The sequence below is a fragment of the Aedes albopictus genome, chromosome 3 (genome assembly GCF_035046485.1).
Source record: "Aedes albopictus strain Foshan chromosome 3, AalbF5, whole genome shotgun sequence".
NCBI classification, from domain to species: Eukaryota; Metazoa; Arthropoda; class Insecta; order Diptera; family Culicidae; genus Aedes; species Aedes albopictus.
Window position 1 is genome coordinate 291941599 of NC_085138.1, and position 20008 is coordinate 291961606.

The window sequence follows — 20008 nt, forward strand, 5'->3', positions numbered from 1 at the left end:
GTGTTAATTTTTTTAATATTTTTCTTCTTATCTTCTCATGCATGTTTGTATATACAATGATGATGATTCTATTGACCATAATCGTAATTTTAATATCCCTCGTAACTATTCAAATGTATCAATGTGTGTTTGGCCATTGCTCATCTCCGACTACCCGTCGAAAAAAAAAACTACATATGAATGAATTTCGCGCATAACGATGCAATATCAATTAACGCCTCCACCGCCGCCGCAGCCGCCACCACAATCTCAGTCACAACCGCAATTGCAAACCCTGCCTTTGTCACAACCACCACCATCACTACCGCCCATGCCACCACCAACACCTCAACCACTCCCTTCTCTTCCTCCAATGGGTTTCTCCTCGTTCGGAGCGTTGGACCATCAGTCTCCAATGAGTGGCCAGTTGCCATCGATGGATCGCCACCACCATCTGGCAGGATCTCGCAATGGCAACTTTGTTGGGCAAAGAAATTACTATTCGAGCGCCAGACGATCGTTACTGCTGAAGGTGAGCCATGTCCAAAGTCTGTTCTGAGCAAGCAACTATACTCACGGAGCCAGAAAACTTAGACAGTAATGACAGTCCAATTGCACCACCAGCATCCAGCTAAGAAATGGCTTTACATCTGTTTGACTAGTTGTAGTTGATTTGATTTATGTTTTGCTCTGTTTGTGTTGAAGGCTTTGTTAGTTATTGTGATACATTGTAGAAGACATATTATAAAATGTTATCGTGGTCAAAGACCCTAAGGACATATCAAAGACATATGCTGACGAAATTAGATTTGACACACTTTCGAAACTCAGTTTCGCTTTGATAAAACTTGCAGTGAAACTACTATAAATGTTTTGAAGTTCATTCCTAAGAGCAACATTTATGCCTTTTAGAAATGTGTACCATCACTTGGCGTGTTAGCTTCAGATAGAAATCGATCGCTAGATTTATTCAAATGCAATGCATAGAGTACACTTAAAACATCTTTTATTTTTTTCATTACAGCAAGTTTTATGTTTTTCTAGTCAAACACTTTATGCTGTAGGAGAAACAAACATCTTTAGATATTTGAAAATAGAATGTTCAAACAAAAAGATGCAGTGAGCAGTATTGTACTTTCCATTAACTTTTTTATCTTTCGTCACTGTCACTGTGTTTTTGTAGTAGCCTAAAGTAGTGGCTAGCATTTAATCACAAGATCGACACTGGCTCTCAAACACTGTAGAAAGGTACCTTCTCTATCAACGGAATCCGTCTTTGTATCTAGCTAATGTGATTATGGCTCTGTGTTCTTTAACATCCCTATTGGCTACCACGTGTGTTCCACCGGCACAGCATTTGGATATATGAACAGTTTCGTTTTCCAATTTGAGTCCAAAACATCTCGATCACTGCGTACCACATTCATTAAAAATTACAAAGCATGTAGCTAAAAATCCCACACCTTCATCCAACAAACCCGCACCCGAGTGCATCCATACAAACTGAGTGATTTTAGAATGTAGTTATTCTATAATTAGTTTTGTTTGCTTTCTAATCATATTGTTTGGCTGAAGTTTGAGCGCAAATTTTAGAGAAGTGTCCTCCATTCAACTTGAATACCTGAACTCGACACAATGCTATTCCACAATTGTTACAGGAGCAAAGACTGCTGTTGGAAGATCTGCTGGAGCAGGAAAAACGAGAGCAGGCTGGTCAGCTGGCGGCGGCCAGTGGCGATGGGAATAATCAGAACATGCCACCTGGCATTTTGTGCGAACAGGTAAGGGGTTGGGAGAGGGAGGGAGAAAAGGGTCAATGTCAGCCGCTCTCGGGGGGAAATAGCAACTGTCGAAAACTTGCAATCCCAGGTCTCCTTCTTCAGCATGCGTTTTTGAGGACCGTTCATGGAATCGCCGACTTATACCTGTTTCCCTCTGCCGAGTATTGCTTTCATAGTTCTTTTTTCCAGCGTTCGCAATACATGAACAGCCGACTCAACACATATTACACCAAGTGTCTGTATGGTACCAGTATTTCCACTGAGAATTGTCCGCAGAACCTTACGCTCAAAAACTCGGAAAACTTTACGGTATGCCCCTTTTAACGTCCACAACTCGTGGCCCTGTGAACAGACGTCGTGTCTGCCAGCTGATTTCTCGCAATTTTTCTTAGATCATTCACAGAATATGATCCGTTGTTGATCGGCCCTCATGAATAGCAACCCGTTATTCGCCGACGATTTTTTTTTAATTTTTATTACTATGTATTTTAACTTATGCTAATTCTACAGTATCGCCGACGAATGTGAGGAGTCATGTGGACATGCGACAGTATCTTGCACACCGTATTAGGAAGAGTAATCTCTCTGTAATAAGCATGCTTTAGTATGTACACTGTCTTGTACATTGGACCAGTGTTTGTGGTTTCACTGCTTACCATAATTAACTATATGATTATCATGTTTCTTGGTATACCTTCGTTTTTACCATTCACCAAAACTTCGAAAGTTCTATTCCGTCTGACTGTCACCATTGTATAAGAACATTTTCTCTCTAGTCATCACACATAACGATCACTGACGCGAGTAATGTGCGGCACACCATAAAACTTCCGCATATAGTTCCCATCCATGCTCTCCAAAACTCTGTTTGAGCCGAGCCTTGGAGAACAGGCGCTCGGGACGCACCTCCTATATCTAGCTGCAGCTAGATGAAAAACAGTGTCCAGGCTGCACTATCAGCTAAACAAACAACTTTTAGCTGGCACTCTTCCCTGGCTGTCAATTCTCTATTTTGCAACGTGTAAACCTACCATCAGCAGGCAACCAACCTTAAATTCATGCCGGATGCTACAAAGGTTTCTACGAGAAAACATGAAATGATCAGTTGCTAATTATCCCAATATTTATTGGTAACATCAGAAAGAATCCATTTGATACCCAACATTTCTCCAGGAAGTTGTACCGGATATATATCGTTTTGATATAAACTTGGCTGATTTAGGAATTACAATTATTAGTGGATTTTCGGTGTCCTCAGCGGATTATAAATGAAGACATCTGATGAATTCCATCTTGAGTTACAATTGAGTGTAACCATTTTGGTGTTTTTTTCACCTCATTAATTTGCATTTTTTTTGTTTTTTTTTTCTTCACAGGACTTTGAAACACTGTTGAATAATCAACAACAACAGCAGCAACAACAGGGCATGCAACAACCAGGAATGCGATTAGTTCAGCAGAGCATTATCCAAAATCAGCCGCCTGGTCAGGTTCCCACACAAATACAACTCCAGCAGCAACAAGGTCTCCCTCATCAGCAACAGCTGCAACATCCACAACCGGGTCAAATCCAATCTCCAGTTGGAAGTGGTCCTGCAGGTCCGTTCATTATGCAACAGCAACGCATCACAGCGCCTCAGTGGCGTTCCCAAACTCCAGTCCCTGGAGGAGCCGTGGCGAACTTGATAAATCCTTTGAACAAAGCAGCTGGCCCTAGCGGTACCCAACCGATGGTGCAACCACAAATGGAAGCAACCCACAAGCCTATTCAAATGTATCAGGCAAATCTGCAACCAGCACCGCCCGTTCCACCAGAGAATATAACCAACGATCAAGAGCGACAAACGCAAATCACCTACGAAAATTGGATGAATCAGCAAAACATTGCTCTCACCAATCAGTTGAAACATTACGAAACGGAGATAGGGAAGTTGCGCAAGGTTAAAAAGCAGTTGAACACGAAACAACGTCAACTGAAGAAAGCGGGCAATGAACTACCGGAAGGTGATTTGAAGGAGTTATCACAAGTTACTTCGGATCATGCAGTCATACAGAAACAGTTGGACAATGCCAGAAAGCAACATCGCCAACATACTGTCCTTATGCAAGAGTACAAAACAAAACAACAAGCCAAAATGCAGGCTAGTATGCCAGCCGCACCCGGAAGTTCTCCCGCGCAGATTGCGCCGCCATCACCTTTGATGTCTCCTTCACCGAGCTCGCAACAAACCTTGATTCATCAACCACCAGTACAATCTCCTCTGAATAACCCAATTCTACAGCCAAGTCAGAGTCCAATGCACTCTCCTGGCCCACTGATGTCGCAAAGTCCAGGGCCGGGCAGTGTTAACTCCATAATGCAGAGCCCAAGTCATCACACAAACTCAAACAGCGCTATGTCTCCTTACAACACAATGCAACAATCGCCCCGGATTGGTACGCCGCACTCGCAGGCCGCTGACGAAAACCCCTTCAGCCCGGGACCGTCGCCTTCTCCATCCATACCCGGAAGACTAACGTCGCCGGCACCGAGAATGACATCACCACAGCACCGGATGTCCGGCCAGCAAATGCCACCAGGACGCATGGTCACCAGTCCTGGTGCTCAATACGCCCAGCAAAACATCATAATGCAGAATCAGATAATGGGACAGCAGCAGACTCGCTTCGTGCGTCCACAGATCATTCCGAACGATCCGAACGTGCGGATGCGAGTAGCAAGTTCGCTTCAGCAACAGCAGCAACAACAACAGCATCAGCAGCAAATGATGCAACAAAACCCCAACATACGACAAATGCAACCCGGTTACACTTCTCCACTTGGCAGCCCACAGCCAATAATGTCTCCCGGAACACCCCAACAACAACAACAGCAGCAGCAACAACAACAACAGCAGCAACAAATTCATCAGCAACAGTTGATGCAACAACAAAGGTTGCAACAAATGCAACAGCGTCAACAAATGATGCAAATGCAGCAGCAGCAACAACAACAGATTATTCAGCAGCAAACTTCACAACTTCCGCAAATGCTGCAACAACCACAGATGCAAATGTCACAACAACAGCATATTCAACAGCAAATGAACCCGATGCAACAACAGCAAGGCCAGCAGCAAATCAATTATGCCAAGCAAAGTCCTGTTCATCAACAGCCTCCGTCACCGTTGCTAAGTCAAGGTGGCAGAACTACCCCATCTTCTTCCCCTATGCCTCCAAGCCCCATGTTGTACTATCAGCAACAGCAGCAACAACAACAACAACCACAACATCAACAACAACAAATGATTAGACGCCCACCAAGTGCCGGATCTCAAGGTTTGGGCCCTAGTCCGGGACAATTCATCCAACAGGAATCAATGGAAGGGCCAATAAACATCGTTACCAGTGTTGCTAGCAATAGTGGCAGCACCGGCGGCGGTGGAGGAGGGGGCATCAACCATCCATCGAATCCCATTCCGATAATGCCTTGCTTCGGGAAGTACGGTTACATAAAACTGGGACTTCGGGGAGGATCTCCGATGTGGGGCAATGCAAGGGGTAATCCGCCGCCCAAGGGTCCCAATCCAATCGGGCATCTACAACAGCAACTACAATCGGGAAATAAAGCCCATGGGCAGCAAATGGCAGGATCATCTTCAGGTCCGGCGGGACCATCGCTACAGCAACACCAGCAAATGGAGGCAGCGAAAAAAGCTGCGATGATGCGCAATAGGCTGACCATTGTGCAGAAAACTAGTCAACCACAGCAGGGAAGCTCGGAGGAAATCGTCGTGATCGACAGCAGCCCGGATGAGAAGCGGAGAATGATGGATTATGATGATGAAACCGATAAACGATTGGTGACCACGGAAGTGTCGTTAAGCTCAGTTGCTCAGCCAGCTGTGGATGGAGATGAGATCATAGAGCCGTTTGCCCACAGCAGATACGATATAGGTGCTAGTCCATTGGGAGCACATATTGAAGGAGGGGAATACGAACTTTTCGGGCAGGATGTAGTCACGCCGGCAAACAAAGACGGAGAAAAGAGTTTGACCGTGGAAGTCATCAAGAGCAATATCTCGAAAGAAGGTGAACATTCAAATGCTGGAGTGGTAATCATAGACGGTGGGGACAAAACTGTACAAACTAATGAACGTAATATCGCTACGACGGAGGATTTTGAAGCTATGATAGATAGCCGCCCTAAGGATGCTGATGGCAAACAAGACGAGGAGACCAAGGATTCGACTAGCGATGAACCGATGAAGGCAGGCATGAAAACTCCTACAAAAGACACCACAGTAATATCCGTAGGACTTCAACAAAGTCCAAAGCCGATTACGTACCCCGGAAGAATTGCTATTCAAAAAACGATCCTTCAAAATCGTCCTCAAATGGTTACGGCAGTCTCGGCTGCTCATAAAAAGCTTGTGAAAGACGCGACCGAAAGTGCCAAGCTTTCTATAGGCAATACCACCATATCGGTACCAATTTTGAAAAGCTTTCCGATAGCGGCAACTCCTCCGAAAACTCCAACTGAAGGTGCACCTAGCCAAGCAAAATCTGTTTTGCCAAGTCAGACAAAGAAGATAATCACATCTACTGCTATCTCGCTGAGCAACATATCTAAAAATACGTCAGGGACTGTCATCGCAGTGGCTGGACAAAAAATCAACACCACAAGCATAGTGCCACTTACTTCGTTGAATCTTAATCAATCGTCCCCCTTCATCACGAAGACCTTCGCCAGAACAGGCCCAAACGCACCGCAGCATTCCCAAGGTCAACATCAAACGACTTCGCAGATAAAAATTCAACAAATTCCTCAGACTTCTGCGCAAGGGCCAAGTGTGCCACAAGCCCATCCGTCTTCTGCTATGGACAACCTAGTTGTCAAAGCAAAACCGAATGTTCCATCGCCCAGTATGGGTTATGCCAAATTATCTTCGCTGACGGTAACGCAAGATACCTCCCTACCGACGAAGATATTCGAAGATGATTCCATATCGCCGGACAGTTCCATTGGACAGGAAGATTCCGATCAGCTGGGAATGGAAAAAGTTGAACCGACGATAGACGAGGCTGCACGTGCCGATGGTGCGGTATCGGAAGTGGATAACCATCCGATGGCTCCTCACGAAGGTTCGAATGACTCCCATTCCGGTGAGATTAAGAAACATGGCGTTATTCCGGTCCATGTCATTTCCAAGTCACGAGAAAACTCAAAAAGCCCAATTCTGGGACCGGTAGGTCAACGTGTCTCCGCAATGCCCCAGCTTTCGCCTCTGTCTCAACCGAACGAGCTGACCATGAACGCGATGAATGTGTCTCAACAGGTGCGTTCGATCATGTCGTCGATCAATTCGAACACAATTCCGCCGGGATCGTCAATCAAAACAGAAGCAAGCGGGACAGTCATCACGACAACTCCTGCTACATCCGCTAGCACAATTTCGACCATCACCTTTGACACAGTGATACCTTCACAGGGAGATAATATGAGCAAGCCGGAAACAATTGCAAGTATTTTGAAGACCGTGTCTGGAAAGACCATTCTGCCGGCTGCAGCGGTGGCCAATGCGTCCAATGCCAATAAATCCGAACAAGCACAGTCGGTAACTAGCATATCGTCCATTCCCGGGACTAAGCTTTTGAACCAACAGTTGCAAATTGGCCGTGTATCTCCAGCTGTTCCGCCAAGTGGAAGTAACATCGTGGTGGTGAAGCAAGTGCGAGCTCCTATGCAGAAGCAGATTAGTCAGGCACAGGCACAAAAACAGCAACTAGTGGTCATGCAACAACAGCAAGCGTTGAAGTTTCAACAGCAGAATCAGCAACAATTGCAAATGCAGCAGCACCAGCAGCAACAACAGCAATTGCAACAACAACAAGCTGCATCACAACAGACTGGTGTCATAATCCAGGGTCAAGGACGCATTCAAACTATAGAAATCCCTAGAAGCACCGCAGATAATAGCAGTACAAGTAGCATAGCTAGCATATTGAGTAGCACTTTGCAATCGCAAACGAGGATTGTGAATTTCAGTGAAATATCGACTAACACGAGTCAACCACCTGGTCTAGTTGTGACATCTCGGCCCGGGGTTATATCTACACCTGGAAGTGGAGTTTTGTTGACCAGCAGCAGTTCTGCTCCTACGCCGTCAACCGCGACTAGCATCCTCAGCGCAACCCTATCTCAACCGATGCAATCTATGAAAATGAGTACACCGACGATTTCCACATTGCTTCAAAACCAATTGCAAGGGTCATCATCGTTCCGGAGATCTAAATCTACTGATGAGGTGCCTGCTGGATTTCCACGAGAGCCAGCTGGTCAAACTGTAAGCAAACGGCTTAGTCTGGAGGCTTCAAATACCGTGAAGAGTGAACCGATGGATACGACGGATGACAATAACGTGTCATCTACTTCTTCTGTAAGCTCAACTACGGGTCAGGCAAGTGGTTGTAAATTCTCAACTATGTCTACACCATCTGGAACTAAGATAGAGTCAGACAGTCAAAATGTTCTGTTGAAGCAGCTTCTACAGAACACGGGTTGTACTTCGGCTCCATCTCCTACGCCGACATCAATGGCCCGACCAGTTCCAAGCCTGATAACCAATCAACGGGCACCAAGTCTAGGCGTAGTAAGCTCTTTGGAAGCCCAACTGGCTCGACCTGTTATACCACCGTCCACAAATCCGCCGGCCATTCAAATCATCACTACACAAGCTGTGACGATACCTACATCAAGCCCTGCGCCAACCACATCCGAACCACATAAGGTTAGTGCCACTAAGATAGTTTCTCGGGAAACCTCATTTGTGTCGAAACCCCAAACGGTAACGATATCATCCAGCCATCCGACACCGCATTTGTTTGCTAATATGCGAGCAGCAAGTATGAAAAAAGAGGAAATGATGCAAGCGGCAGCGGCCTCAGCTGCTGCAGCATCTGCAGCTGCTTCCGGATGTATCACGGCACAACCCATCACTGTTCAAAGCACGGTGAAAACTGAATCTGGTCAAATGACCGTCACCCAAATTACGCATCCCATTGTCCAGCCACAGCAGCCTCCGCAGGCACTGCTGCAACAGCAGCTTCAGCAGCAACCACAACTTCAACCGAATCAGCTGCCAGTATCATCGGCGGACATACCCAGTATGACAACATATATCAAGCGGGAACCAACACCGGTTCAATCAGTGCATATGAAGCCTCCAGAACAACAACTCCTACAAAATTCATCGCAACCTCAGCAAGCCCAATCTCAGCCAATGTCTCGAACGCCAACTCCCGTAGAGGTGAAGAAAGAGCTGCCTGATGAATCCGTTTCCGGTCCCTCACCGGTATTCCCTTCTCCGGTACCGACCCCCACAGATACAGTCAAACAGGAACTTTCTTTCACGCCAACACCAACTAAAGAGGAACCCATGGAGCAACAAACTTCGATGGAAGCAGCTGGTAAAACACCCGCCGAAATAGCCCACGAATTGAAGAAGAAGAAACGGCGAGAGTATCAGAAAAATCGACGACAGCAACAAATAAACTCAAACAAAGAGCCTCACCAGACCAAGAAGAAGCCCAGAAAATCTGCCAAACTGGAAGAGGACTACGACACCTATATTGACAACCTGATGCTACAGCTTCGACAGCTGCCACCAATGCAAATTCTGGAACCGCTTCTTCCTCGAAACTATGGAATCTGTCAACTGTTTGGAACGGGTGATCTCAGCAAATTCACCAACACGAAAAACTATTCAATTGCAACCGGAGATCTCACCGGTGTCTACGGACATGCACAAATCCCTAACGTTGCCGACTTTTACAACACTAAACCGTTTGGCGTAAAGATCCCTCCGCCTGAAATTGTGCCTCCTTCAACGCAACGTGGTTTCTACGACCAGGAGTTCCCGCCAATAAAGTTCGAAAACGAAGATCGCTGTCGGTACGATTATGTCAAGGATCGAGACCTGGATTCCCCCGACACCATCGTCAGCACGTCCAGCCCCGAATGCGTCCGCTGGGAGTCTCCAATCCATTTCCCTGGGTTGCGGGTCATCAAAGAGGAAAGCAACGAAGACGAGCAGGCGATGGTCTTCAAGCGAATGTCCCCGATCATTCCGATTGTCGCTCCCGTTCCGATTAGGTTGAAGCGGGGTATTTCGCTGTCGGCGGACAAATCGTTGAGTTTGATCGGTCCTGGTAGCAACAAGGAAAACGAAGGAATCAAAGAACCGCTTGGTATAAAATCGAGATTTGGTCCACCGACGCCGCTGAAGGACTCCAGTAATGTGACGGTCACACTAACGTTGACATCGTCTGCGGCGGAGGACATCATTGGGGTACTGCGAGATCTTGCCAACATTCTGGAGATTGCGCCGCCAATGTCGTACCAGATTGTGGAGCGTACCACCACTCCGCCTAGTCAAAAGCTCGGTTTGTACCGAACCAAGGGTCGAGATGGCAAAGAGGGAGCACCCATAGACATCCAGACAATCCTGAATGGAGCGGCTAAATTTTGCAGACATTGTGACGTGGTGATACTGAATACGTTGATTACGGCGAAGCCGTCGGAATTCCCTCTGTTGACGAATAATGTGAACCAGGATCTGGAATCGGAGGAACTATACTTCTGCAGCAAGGCATGCTACCGGCAGTTCCAGTGGCGTCCAACGAACATTCTGGAAGATAAACTGCTTGGAGCTGATGGAAGCAAACTGCGCGAAAATCTCGCTTCCCGATTCGATCTGGATCTGGATGAGAGCCTAAGCATGGGAGCATTGGACATCAAACAGGAGCTCAACGAAGACGGCGATGTAAGTATGACCAGTATGCGGTCCTCGGATAGCAAGGACTCGTCCGTAAATGAGCGGAAGAAAAAGTTGGACGAGGACAAGGAGATCGGACCCCCTCCAAAGCAGTTGAAGGGCGTCAAATACAAATTCTTCGGATCGAGCTGTTTCCAGATTCAGCGCTACAAAAAGCCAACGGAGAAGGAAATTACAGAAATGTTGTTCCGGATGTGCATCACCGTGACACCCACACCCAAAATGCCGGATGACACGAGACGTTGCATATTCTGTCACACAACCGGAGACGGAGTGGCCGATGGGCCTTCGCGGCTGCTGAACTACGACGTCGACAAGTGGGTTCACTTGAACTGTGCTCTCTGGTCCGACGGAGTCTACGAAACCGTCAATGGCGCATTGATGAACTTGGAAAACGCCCTCCAGCAGAGTCTGAGCTCGGCTTGTACATTCTGTAACAACCTTGGGGCAACCATCAAGTGCTTCAAGACTCGTTGCGCCAATGTATATCATCTGAGTTGTGCCATGAAGGATAGTTGCGTGTTCTACAAGAACAAGACGACCATGTGCCAGTCGCATGCACCAAAGACCGAAAAGGATTCCGAACTGACCACGCTGAGCGTCCAGCGACGCGTGTACGTCGATCGGGACGAGAGCCGACAGGTGGCATCGGTGATGCACCACTCCGAGTCGAATAACCTTCTGCGGGTGGGTAGTTTGATCTTCTTAAGTGTCGGTCAGCTACTGCCGCATCAGTTGCAGAACTTCCACACACCCAACTACATCTACCCGATTGGATACAAAATTGTAAGTATATAAAGACCAACTAACACTAAAAATAATAGATAAAAAACTATCATATTTGAATATTTTGATGAAATTTTGTCCGTTTTATATTTACCCCGCGCGCACTCGCAATCAACAATCCGTTCGAATATCCCTAGCACTAGCGACAAATAACCATTCAAAACTGCCCAGCATTCGCGATATGTTTTATCAAATCCCCTTTGAAACTGCCTCGCATCTATGCCACCTTTCATCCCTCGAGAAGTATATAATTCACGCGCGACGAGAAACTCTTGAAAATTGCCCCGCATCTACATCAGCTTTCACATCTCAAGCCAAAAACTTCTAACTTGTCGGAACCGAAATTTCATAAAAATAATTATTTTTTTTTTTCAATCGGTGTGATCAAGCCTAACTTTAACTCTTCATTTCTCAAACTTTCTTCAGATACGTTTCTATTGGTCGATGCGACGTCCGAACAAACGCTGCCGTTACGTGTGCTCGATTGCGGACGTGTGCGGTCGGCCGGAGTTCCGAGTCCTTGTTCAAGAGTCGGCGGAGGAAGACATCGAACTGCGGGACATCACGCCGAAGGCCGTTTGGCAGCGGATACTGGACCCGATGGCCATCTTGCGGAAGGACAGCCACATAGTGCAGCTCTTCCCCAAGTACGTTACCGGAGAGGATCTTTTCGGCTTGACGGAACCGGCCGTGGTTCGCATTCTGGAAAGTCTTCCCGGCATTGAAACGTTGACGGACTATCGGTTCAAGTACGGTCGCAATCCGCTGCTGGAACTGCCCTTGGCGATCAACCCTTCCGGAGCCGCTCGGACGGAACCAAAGTTGAAACATTCGCTGACGTGGAAGAAACCGCACACGCAACGCACTGGGTCCGTTACTCAGCGACCGACTTTCGTTCCAACGAGCTCGCCGGCCGGCGAGGTTGCCTGTCCCTACAGCAAACAGTTTGTACATTCCAAGAGTTCGCAGTATAAGAAGATGAAGCTAGAATGGCGCAACAATGTCTTCCTGGCGCGGTCAAAAATCCAAGGGTTGGGTCTGTATGCCGCCAGAGATCTGGAGAAGCACACAATGGTGATTGAGTACATCGGAGAGGTTATTCGTACGGAGGTTTCGGAGTTGCGAGAAAAGCAGTACGAAGCAAGGGTAAGTAGAAACATGTTTGTTAGAATTATTTATTCAAATGTAATTTATACCGCAGAAAAAGCATTTTCCGCTATTTCTATTGCTAAAACGGGTTTATCCCATTCGACATAATTCCATCTAGCATGGTGCCGGTTGGCATACAGTCGTTTTGTAAAGTTATTTGGCCTAGCATTTGACATAAAGGCATAAATACATTGCGCTTATTCGACTGCCAAAAGTCCCATATTTCTTTCTTAACCTTCACGTACCCGATCCCTGACAACTCCATTTTCATAATCCTGGCATTTCGTCAATTTTCATCCGATTTTTTTTTAAGTTGCCCTCAATCGATCATAAATTGATGCAAGGTTATTACACTAAAGTGGCCATGTAATATCCGGCACCATTCCGGAGATACTCCGGTATGTACTGGGGTCAGGGGGTGGGGAGGTGTTTGTTTGCAAAATGGCTAAAAGTGAGTATTTTGTGTGTTATTGTGTTTGAAAGGCCCCTGCGGAATTTGTTCCAGGTATTCCAGAGCGGCCCTATCAGTTGATACATACTTCAGTCATTTTTTTCTGCCCCATTCTCTCGAAATCATGAAGATCGATACGTCGCACGGCATGTTTTGGTTGCAAACCAGAAATGTCCTCGATGACACTCCTGTGGAACCTGTGCTAGATGTTCCGGGGTGCAGGGATGGCAAAAATACTTTTTTCTCTTTCCCGTTCATCGATACTAGCAGTAAAATAAAAACAAAACAACGGCAGCACCAATACTATCAGACACCGCGTTATGACATTTATTTTTCGAACAGTTTGAGTTTGGCTGGGCCTATGATGTTCGTGTGGAAAAATGTCAAATGTACAGCCGGTAACCGTTTTTTCCGGTACATTTCTCATCCCTGCCGGGGTGGCTATATTCGTTGATACAGATGTTAGCCTATCGTTACTGACTCAGTCATTCGAAATCATGAAGATTGATATGACGCACAGCATGTTTAGGTTGAAAACCAGAAGTGTCCCCAACGAGTCCCCGCGGAACCTGTGATCGGGATGGGTAAACTTATTCAATTCGGATATTGCATGGCCACTTGAGTATAATAAACTAGCACCAATTTATGATCGAATGAGGGCGATTTAAAAAAAATCGGATGAAAATTGACGATATGCCGGCATTTTGAATATGAGTTGTCCAGGGTCGGGTATACGTGGTATAGGTACGTGAAGGTTAAGTGTGGTTAAATTCTCTCGCGTCAAAAATGATACTTTGCATAAATATGCCTTTTTAACAGTTTTCCCAAAATGACGACTCACGGGTAGTTCCTTGTCTATGATATTTGATACAGTTTTGAAATTTACAAATATGATAATGCTACTTGCCAAACGACTGTATTTCCAAACGGCATTATGCCAAACGGGGTAGAGATAGGGTCTGTGTCATTTGGCATAAGGTCGTTTGGCATAAGGTCATTGGCATAAAGGCATTTGGCTTAATGGACACTTGGCATAACAAAGAAAGGTGCATTTCGAGTATGCCAAATGTCCATTATGCCAAATGACCGTTATGCCAACTGGCTTTATGCCAACTGGCTTTATGCCAAATGGCCTTATGTCAAACGACCTTATGCCAAATGACTTTATGATAAATGTCCTGCTCCCTACTGAATAGGCTTTGCGTGATCTACACTCTGAAAAATTTTCACGTCCGGTTTACGTGTAAAGATAGGTAGTCTTCGTCCATCATATTTTTTTACGTAGCCTTCACCGGAGTTTCTGGTAGCTGGAAATATTCGAGTTTCGCTAATCTACGTGATGGATCAGGTAAATTTGACATAAATCTACGTATCGTTTAAGTGAAATGTAGGTGAGAGCTATCGGAATCTTAGGTCAATTTCACGTGAAAATATGACAAGTTCTACATGAAGATCACGTTATTTATGCATGATTTTTGAATGAAAATAAAGCAACCGCAACAGCTTACAGCGTATTTGAAGAGGCAAAAGATTTAAAATCATTACACAATACAATGCAGATTTTACCTACCGTTAAATATGTCATTGCATTTTTAGGGATTTAAAAACTCATGTCTTCTTAAATACGCCACAAGCTAATACAAACAACAATTAAATTATTATTATTATTATTTATTAAAAACACTGTACCACGTTTGGTAGTGGCATTCGTGTCTGCATAATAATAACAATTAAAGAACAAATCTTTCAGTCTTTTGATTTGGACTAATTCATAAATCTACAATTGTAAAACAACTGTATGTTTTATAACTGCTCCTTCAAAATTTGATGATTTTAAATAAACTAGAAGTTTCCGTAGTCTAGCGATTCCAAACACTCGCTGAACTAGTCATCCGTCCAGCTTCTGAAATGATCAAAAATAGAAAAAAGTCACAACTCACAACTGCAAAGAATAAAACACTATCTATGTCTTACGCAATTTAATTAGCGTTCAATCTTTGCAAATTTGTAAACTCTAAATCAGCAAGCAGCTAGCTTTCGCACGAACTTATTTCACGGCGCCATATTTTACGTAAAAGCCTGGTGGATTTCACCAATCAGGATGGTGCACACGACGTGGTTATCGAGTGAAGGTTATTAATGTCACGTAACTTATGAAGTTTTGAGAATAAGGATGAGCTACGTGATATTTCACGTAAATCTGACGTGAAAATTCTTTAGAGTGTATAATAATTCTTTATTTCCTCAGCTAACGAATTTTGCCGTCAATTGGCACATTATTTTCCATGCCTTCTACTAATCCAGTATCTACCTTTTTTCTGCCTGTAGAATCGTGGCATCTACATGTTCCGCCTGGACGAGGACCGCGTGGTCGATGCGACACTGTCCGGCGGTTTGGCCCGCTACATCAACCATTCGTGTAACCCGAACTGCGTCACGGAGACCGTGGAGGTCGAGCGAGAACTGCGCATCATCATTTTCGCCAAGCGGCGGATTAACCGCGGTGAAGAGTTGTCCTACGACTACAAGTTCGACATCGAGGACGATGCGCACAAGATTTCCTGCATGTGCGGTGCGCCCAATTGCAAAAAATGGATGAACTAAGGGGTCGTAAGTTGTGTACTATTATTTGTTTAAATTATTCTTTAATTGTGGAGCTTGTTCAGAAGCTCCGATTTAGTTGTATAGTTGTTTAGTACTCTCAATGTTTTTTTTTTATTAGGTTAGTCGTATTTAGGAACAAAAGTCAGTTTTTCACAGACACCTACAACAGCTATGATATGACACAAATAAGATAACAAGTCGAGCTAGTCTTAAGGGAAAAGATGTAGATCATGAGTATGTGTTTAATACAATATGTGTAATTAGAGTTGATTCAATAGTTTTTATCACGACGATCGGTTACATTGTAGCCGTTCTGTTTTCAATTATTTTTTCTCCTGTCAGTGAGATTGTAGCAGAATTGTCCCTCATTAAAAAGGAAGTAGTTTGCTTTAGCTAGAAGCACTTTCGAACTAGACATACACGGGAGGGTGAACCCAAGCCTGGATCAAATCAAATAGGTTTTGTAGATCATTAAGTAGCAAAGGAAAAGTGTACATCAACACTAGTAAAGTAGGTAGACAGAGTTTATTTCAAATTCAAAATAAAAAATCGACAAAAACACGGATGAAATCTGGGATTAAGGCAAAACAAGTTATTAGGAAGTAGGTATACAACTAGCATAGTAAGACTCACAAAAAGTACTTGATAAACAATAATGAACAACACAACCCTAGCCTTAGGGAAATCAAAGAAATAAGAAAACAACAAACCTAGAATCACCTCCAACAGTGGACTCACACAGAACCCACACATCCATATATTTTCAGACGATTGTTTTGCAATATATATTTTGTATACACTAAATCATAAATGTTAAAAACTAGATGCAAATCTCTTCTCAGTTGATTGAGAACGAATGGAACGCCGGGGTAGCAGTGCTATCATCGGGCAACGGAGGGAAGATGTAATTATTATTATTATTGATTGTCCCGAACCGCATACCGGTATCGGACATTAGGCATAGAAGTGGTGATGCAAGTGTGTAGCAATAGAAAAAGCACCTCTGTGTTGATATAAAAAAAAACGCGAAAGAAATCACAGCTAGAAAGCTTAACGTATACAGACATTTGTAACATATAAGCTTAGCAATGGCACGGCGAAATAGAAAACTTGAAACATTATATTTTCTATCGAATGTTTTCTAACAATAAATATCACATTTTCATCTACGGTCATGGTGTGAATCATATCAGAACTGAAGTCGTAGGGTAGAAATTTGCTTCGTCATATGCGTTAATTTCCGTCATACCAAAAGTCATCATATTCAATGACCACGAAATGACTGACTGTGTGAAGAGAAAGAGCGAAAATGAAAATGTTTGTTTTGAACATTGAGTGCAGAAATAATCAAATTCTTGCTGTTTTCAGTCAATGACTTTGAACATTTTGCACCCTGACTGTAACTTTGGATTGCTTTGATCGATTGTGTTGCTTGTCAAAAATTGAGCTCAATTCATCAAAGCAAACCTAAGTTACAGCATCTCAAACTCGGCCATTTTGTAAGAAAATCGGCGTTTGTCTGATCAATTATGCACCACAGTGTACAAAAGCTTCCCTTTTAGCGTCCAAAACAACTGCAAAATTTGGGACCGATGCCCCTTTAGGATTAGAAATTCCTAGACCAAAACAAGCTACGAATGCCGCAACAGATGCTGCGAACTAAAACGCGAACTTCCAGAAAAAATACGATCACAGGATTGACTGATGGACCAAGAACAAAAATGAAACCTCCTCATCCTGGGTTCGGACTTGGTTATCTATTTGGATAGAGGGCCCATATAGCCGAGGCGGTAAACGCACGGGTATTCAGCATGACCATGCTGAGGGTGACGGGTTCGATTCCCGGTCGGTCCAGGATCTTTTCGTAAAGAAAATTTCCTTGACTTCCTTGGGCATAGAGTATCTTCGTGCCTGCCACACGATATACGCATGCAAAATGGTCATTGGCAGAGGAAGCTCTCAGTTAATAACTGTGGAAGTGCTCATAGAACACTAAGCTGAGAAGCAGGCTTTGTCCCAGTGAGGACGTTACGCCAAGAAGAGGAGGGTCTATTTTTGATAACTGGGCACAATTTATGTTATGTGTTGCATGTTTGTGTTTTATGCATTTGTAACGTTCCATTTTGTTTTTCGTATCTAAGTTCCCAGACGTGGGGCTCGATACGGAAAATGAAATGTACATTTATAAGGTTCCAATTTTTTCGTTACATTGTTACATACAATTGTGCCCAGTTATCCAAATAGATAACCAAGTCCGAACCCAGGATGAGGAGGTTTCATTTTTGTTCTTGGTCCATCAGTCAATCCTGTGATCGTATTTTTTCTGGCAGTTCGCCTTTTAGTTCGCAGCATCTGTTGCGGCATTCGTAGCTTGTTTTGGTCTAGGAATTTCTAATCCTAAAGGGGCATCTAGATTCGGGCAACAACACAAGACCGTCTACAATTTGATGTCCGTGTTAGGGGACGGCTTGTGTGTTCTGTGCTGGATCACTCCTAAAATGTTTGGAGCACTGCAAATGCACATTAAAATTCAGGGACAGATGTACAAACCTTAGTATAGCATGCAAAATAAACTGACAAAATGTTCACAACAATTTACAAACGTAACACACTCCATGCAACAATCGAAGAATTTTCTATGAATTGCATTCTCCAATTCATGGAAAATTCTTAAAACTACTTTACATACGTCACAACTAATTTACAACACAACTAACACAACACCAGCAACAGCGGAAGAATTTTTCAAGAATCGAAATCGCGATTCTTGAAAAATTCTTAAACATTCCTATTTACCATTCTTTCAAGTGGTCGGTTGATGGCAGCGATGATCATTTCATTTGGTGTCACCAGACTAACTACGTAAGCCAGACTATAATACGTAAGCCAAACGCTTACCAGATAACTCCGCGAGTTAAATTGCCACCAGGCTAACCTTAAACTAATTGCCACCAGGCTAACTTAAAACTAATTGCCACCAGGCTAACTTAAAACTAATAACGCCAGCGAATCCTAGCAAAGGGTATGATCTAACGCCATTAACCAACGGCCAAAGAACTTCCATCAACCAAACACTTAGCCTTTATCTATCTTTACTGTTGCGGACACTCATATCTGATCTACTTTAAGTTTACGTAACCTAAACCAGATGGATCAACAAGAAACACTAAACTTTAACATGAACGTGGGTTTTTTAGTTAGGCGCCAATGTAACGAAAAAATTGGAACCTTATAAATGTACATTTCATTTTCCGTATCGAGCCCCACGTCTGGGAACTTAGATACGAAAAACAAAATGGAACGTTACAAATGCATAAAACACAAACATGCAACACATAACATAAATTGTGCCCAGTTATCCAAATAGATAACCAAGTCCGAACCCAGGATGAGGAGGTTTCATTTTTGTTCTTGGTCCATCAGTCAATCCTGTGATCGTATTTTTTCTGGCAGTTCGCCTTTTAGTTCGCAGCATCTGTTGCGGCATTCGTAGCTTGTTTTGGTCTAGGAATTTCTAATCCTAAAGGGGCATCTAGATTCGGGCAACAACACAAGACCGTCTACAATTTGATGTCCGTGTTAGGGGACGGCTTGTGTGTTCTGTGCTGGATCACTCCTAAAATGTTTGGAGCACTGCAAATGCACATTAAAATTCAGGGACAGATGTACAAACCTTAGTATAGCATGCAAAATAAACTGACAAAATGTTCACAACAATTTACAAACGTAACATGCTTCCCCGTATTCCGTATTGCGATTGAAATTTGTATGGAATTTAGTATGGGAAAACGTCGTTTTTTGCATTTTTCTCATAAACTGGAATTTTTCGTCTAAAACGATCCAAATAGTGGCATTCAAGTATAGCCTAGGATATACCGAAAAGCTTTGCCGAAGACCGCAAAGTGATCCGACACTTGTGAAAAAAGTTTCAACTGCCAATCTCAATTTATTTTTTTTTTCTGCTCAACCGTACATTGAACAAAATTTACGCATCTCCTTATGACGCCTTATGACGCCAGGAATGTCGTGGCATCCGCAAATAATGCGTACGATACTCCATCTATACATCAGTACGTCAGAAGTGAGGACGTTGTTTTAGGATCGGACACAGTATACTGGATGTCTTCAGTTAAGTTGCTAGTTTTTCTGACTTCTCGCGTTTAGTATTATACGGGCGTAACTACAATGATCGATTTCTCTTCATCGATTTTCTCTTCTGATTATTTCGGGAAATACGACCAATATTCGGATAATCTTTCGGTGTGTTTAGGTACAGGACGGCTATCCCTAGCATCTAAAACAACAAAATCAACCGAAAATGATTTGCCGGCTAAGTTATTTACCCAGGAGAAAACCGATAAAGAGAAATCGATCATTGTAGATACGCATGTATGATACTAAACGCAAGACTACTGGGAGCTATACGTTTCGGTCCTTATTTG

The 20008-nt window shown here is 44.0% G+C and overlaps 1 protein-coding gene across 11 annotated transcripts in view; it reads left to right on the plus strand.

Moving 5' to 3' along the window:
* LOC109415957 (histone-lysine N-methyltransferase 2C-like) overlaps window positions 1-16687 on the plus strand; it is a 77128-nt gene extending 60441 nt beyond the window's left edge. For 7 of the 11 annotated variants that reach the window (XM_062861275.1, XM_062861276.1, XM_062861277.1 and 4 more), the window contains 5 exons: window positions 236-511; window positions 1638-1760; window positions 3137-11362; window positions 11789-12508; window positions 15291-16687. In XM_062861275.1, the coding sequence (XP_062717259.1) occupies window positions 236-511; window positions 1638-1760; window positions 3137-11362; window positions 11789-12508; window positions 15291-15566 (9621 nt within the window). In that variant the 3' untranslated portion in view covers window positions 15567-16687. The remainder of the gene's footprint in view (window positions 1-235; window positions 512-1637; window positions 1761-3136; window positions 11363-11788; window positions 12509-15290) is intronic. The other 4 variants (XM_062861279.1, XM_062861283.1, XM_062861280.1 and 1 more) reach the window with 2 other exon arrangements.
* The last annotated feature ends 3321 nt before the right edge of the window (window positions 16688-20008 follow it).